The sequence below is a fragment of the Myotis lucifugus genome, unplaced genomic scaffold (genome assembly GCF_000147115.1).
Source record: "Myotis lucifugus unplaced genomic scaffold, Myoluc2.0 scaffold_534, whole genome shotgun sequence".
NCBI lineage: Eukaryota > Metazoa > Chordata > Mammalia > Chiroptera > Vespertilionidae > Myotis > Myotis lucifugus.
In genome coordinates this window covers 496,062-498,179 of record NW_005871582.1, presented here as the reverse complement: position 1 = coordinate 498,179, position 2,118 = coordinate 496,062, and the positions used below count along the sequence as shown (strand labels likewise).

General features: G+C 61.8%; 1 protein-coding gene across 1 annotated transcript in view; it reads right to left on the bottom strand.

Moving 5' to 3' along the window:
* Nucleotides 1–741: 741 nt before the first annotated feature.
* LOC102424469 (MAM domain-containing glycosylphosphatidylinositol anchor protein 1) overlaps nt 742–2,118 on the bottom strand; it is a 53,998-nt gene continuing 52,621 nt past the window's right edge. The window contains exons 13-14 of the mRNA XM_023745321.1: nt 1,793–1,901; nt 742–1,067 (exon numbers count right to left, since the gene is read on the bottom strand). Coding sequence (XP_023601089.1) covers nt 976–1,067; nt 1,793–1,901 — 201 coding nt within the window. The 3' untranslated portion in view covers nt 742–975. The remainder of the gene's footprint in view (nt 1,068–1,792; nt 1,902–2,118) is intronic.

The following is a 2,118-nucleotide window of genomic DNA, read 5'->3' as shown; positions in this document are numbered from 1 at the left end:
AGGGCAACCCCTCGTGCCACGTACATAAGAAAGGCAGGCTCCACTCCACTGCCAAGACCAGTGTCCGACATGGGGATGCAAAATCGAGAAGCAGGCCTTCTCTGCCCCTTCAGAGGCAAGCCTCACCCCAGTTGGGCCTGGTCACCACTCCCCTGGCCTCAGAGATGCAGCTGGGGTGAGGGTAGGCCAGCCTGCTGGGTGGGGACTGAGCGCTCAGGAATCCAGATGCTTCAGGGCAGGGGTGGAGGTAGTGGGGGGGGGTCAATCTTCAGACTGCCAGGCCCAAGAACCCCATGCCGGGTCCCTTCAAATGAGGCACTGGAGGGAGGGGGGATACGACATCCCAGGAATCAGGTCAGGGGATCTGGGGGACCTGGGGGCTCCACCTCTGGCCCTTGCCCGGGGAACAGAGTTGCAAGCAGCAGGGTCTCACCTTCCTTGTCCTCTGCACTGGGCATTCACAGAGCTCACAAAGTCTCCCCCCTGCACCCCGTCCCCTTTAACTGACCCCAGCCTCCCCCCTCCCAGGGAGTCCCAGAGTCCGGGCAAGGCAGGGCTCCTGTGCCTGCTCCCTTCCTGGTAAAGCCATGGGTTGGAGCTCAGCCTGAAGTGAGAGACGGGGTGAGGGCAGACACACCGCAGGTGCAGCCAGGACAAGGCTGCGTGGCGCCGAGGTCCCTGGGGTGGCAGACACCGTTCAGAGTCCCCGTCTCTGCGGTAAAGAAGGTGCCGGCTGGCAGGTCGGATAGAAACTTGTGCTTTAATAGATCTCTGTGTGAGTGTGGGCGTGAGTGTGCGCGTCTGCAGGGCCTCAGCGGGCCTCTGTCCTTGTTCTCTGCTCATCCTCGCAGCCAACGGAGGCCCCTCCTGTGGGCCGCCCCTGCCCCGGGCACCCCGGCTGGCAGAGGTCAGTCTTTGGTACGATGCAGACACTTTGGTGTGCCAGGGGCGGGGCGGGGGGCCGAGCAGCTCTCATCATCTCTGCAGCGCCAAGAGGAAGACGGCCACGGGCCCCCAGAGCTGTGGGCGGGGCTGGTGGGGCACTCCGCTGCCCGGCATCACCACCACTGGACAGGAGAGAGGGAGACAGCCGGGCGCCAGTCAGTCTGGAGGACCAGGGAGCCGAAGGCAGGCGGGGGGAGGGGCTGTGGGAGGGCCTGTTACTTTCCCCCGCTCTCTGGGCACCTGAAGCAGACATTGCCCTCATGCACATAGACGCACATCAGCACAGACTTGAGGTGTGTGGTGTGGGAGTTAACTCAGCCTGCGGGGGTCCGGGTCCTGGCTCTGTGGCTAAGACATGGGCGTTCACTGGACCTCAGTGGGCCTCAGTTTTCCCATCTGTAAAATGAGTCTAATAGTAAGAGCCACCCCAGAGGACTGCTTTGAGGATTGAATGAGCTCATGCGTGTACAGGTTTTTGTATCTTGCCTGGTACATAGCGATTGCTCAGTAAACCTGAGCTGTTATGACTGCAAACATCTGGCCCCCGGGGGAGCACACGCTCACATCTGGGCCACGCACACAGAGATACGTGAAGACAGAAGCACAGGAGGCACTGCGGTACGAAGACAGCCAAGCACTCACAGGAGGGCAGGGTCTGGTCTAACTGTCCCACACACCCCACAGCCTGAGCCCGGCTGGAGCCTGCGTGTGCACCTCGTCACTGACGCACACAGCTGTCACCCAGCCTCTCCGAGCCCCCATTCACAGACACAGACACTCTCCTCCCCCTGACACAGGTGCCCACCCCCAAAGCCTCCCCCAGATCCACCCCCCTTTCAGTCATCACCTTTATTGGGATCTATCTGCTTCCGGGGACACTCTCCCTTCTTCAGTGTGACATCATCTATGGCGATATCTCCCAGGTAGCCTGAGCCTCGAACCCCCTCAAAAATAATCTGGGGTGGGGTCAGAGAGCAGGGAGCAGAGGTTAGGGAGGTTCTGCAAGACAGACTGCACCCCCTCCCTCAAGACCCTGGGAGCCCCCATCCCCACACCCTGCTGCTTTCCGCATCAGCTCCCAGGACTCCCAGGAACAACACGGGCCTTCCGAAGTGATTCCCGCCCAGAGCACCCGTCCAGGGGCTGGGAGTGCCTGTGAGGGGCTTGGGCCGG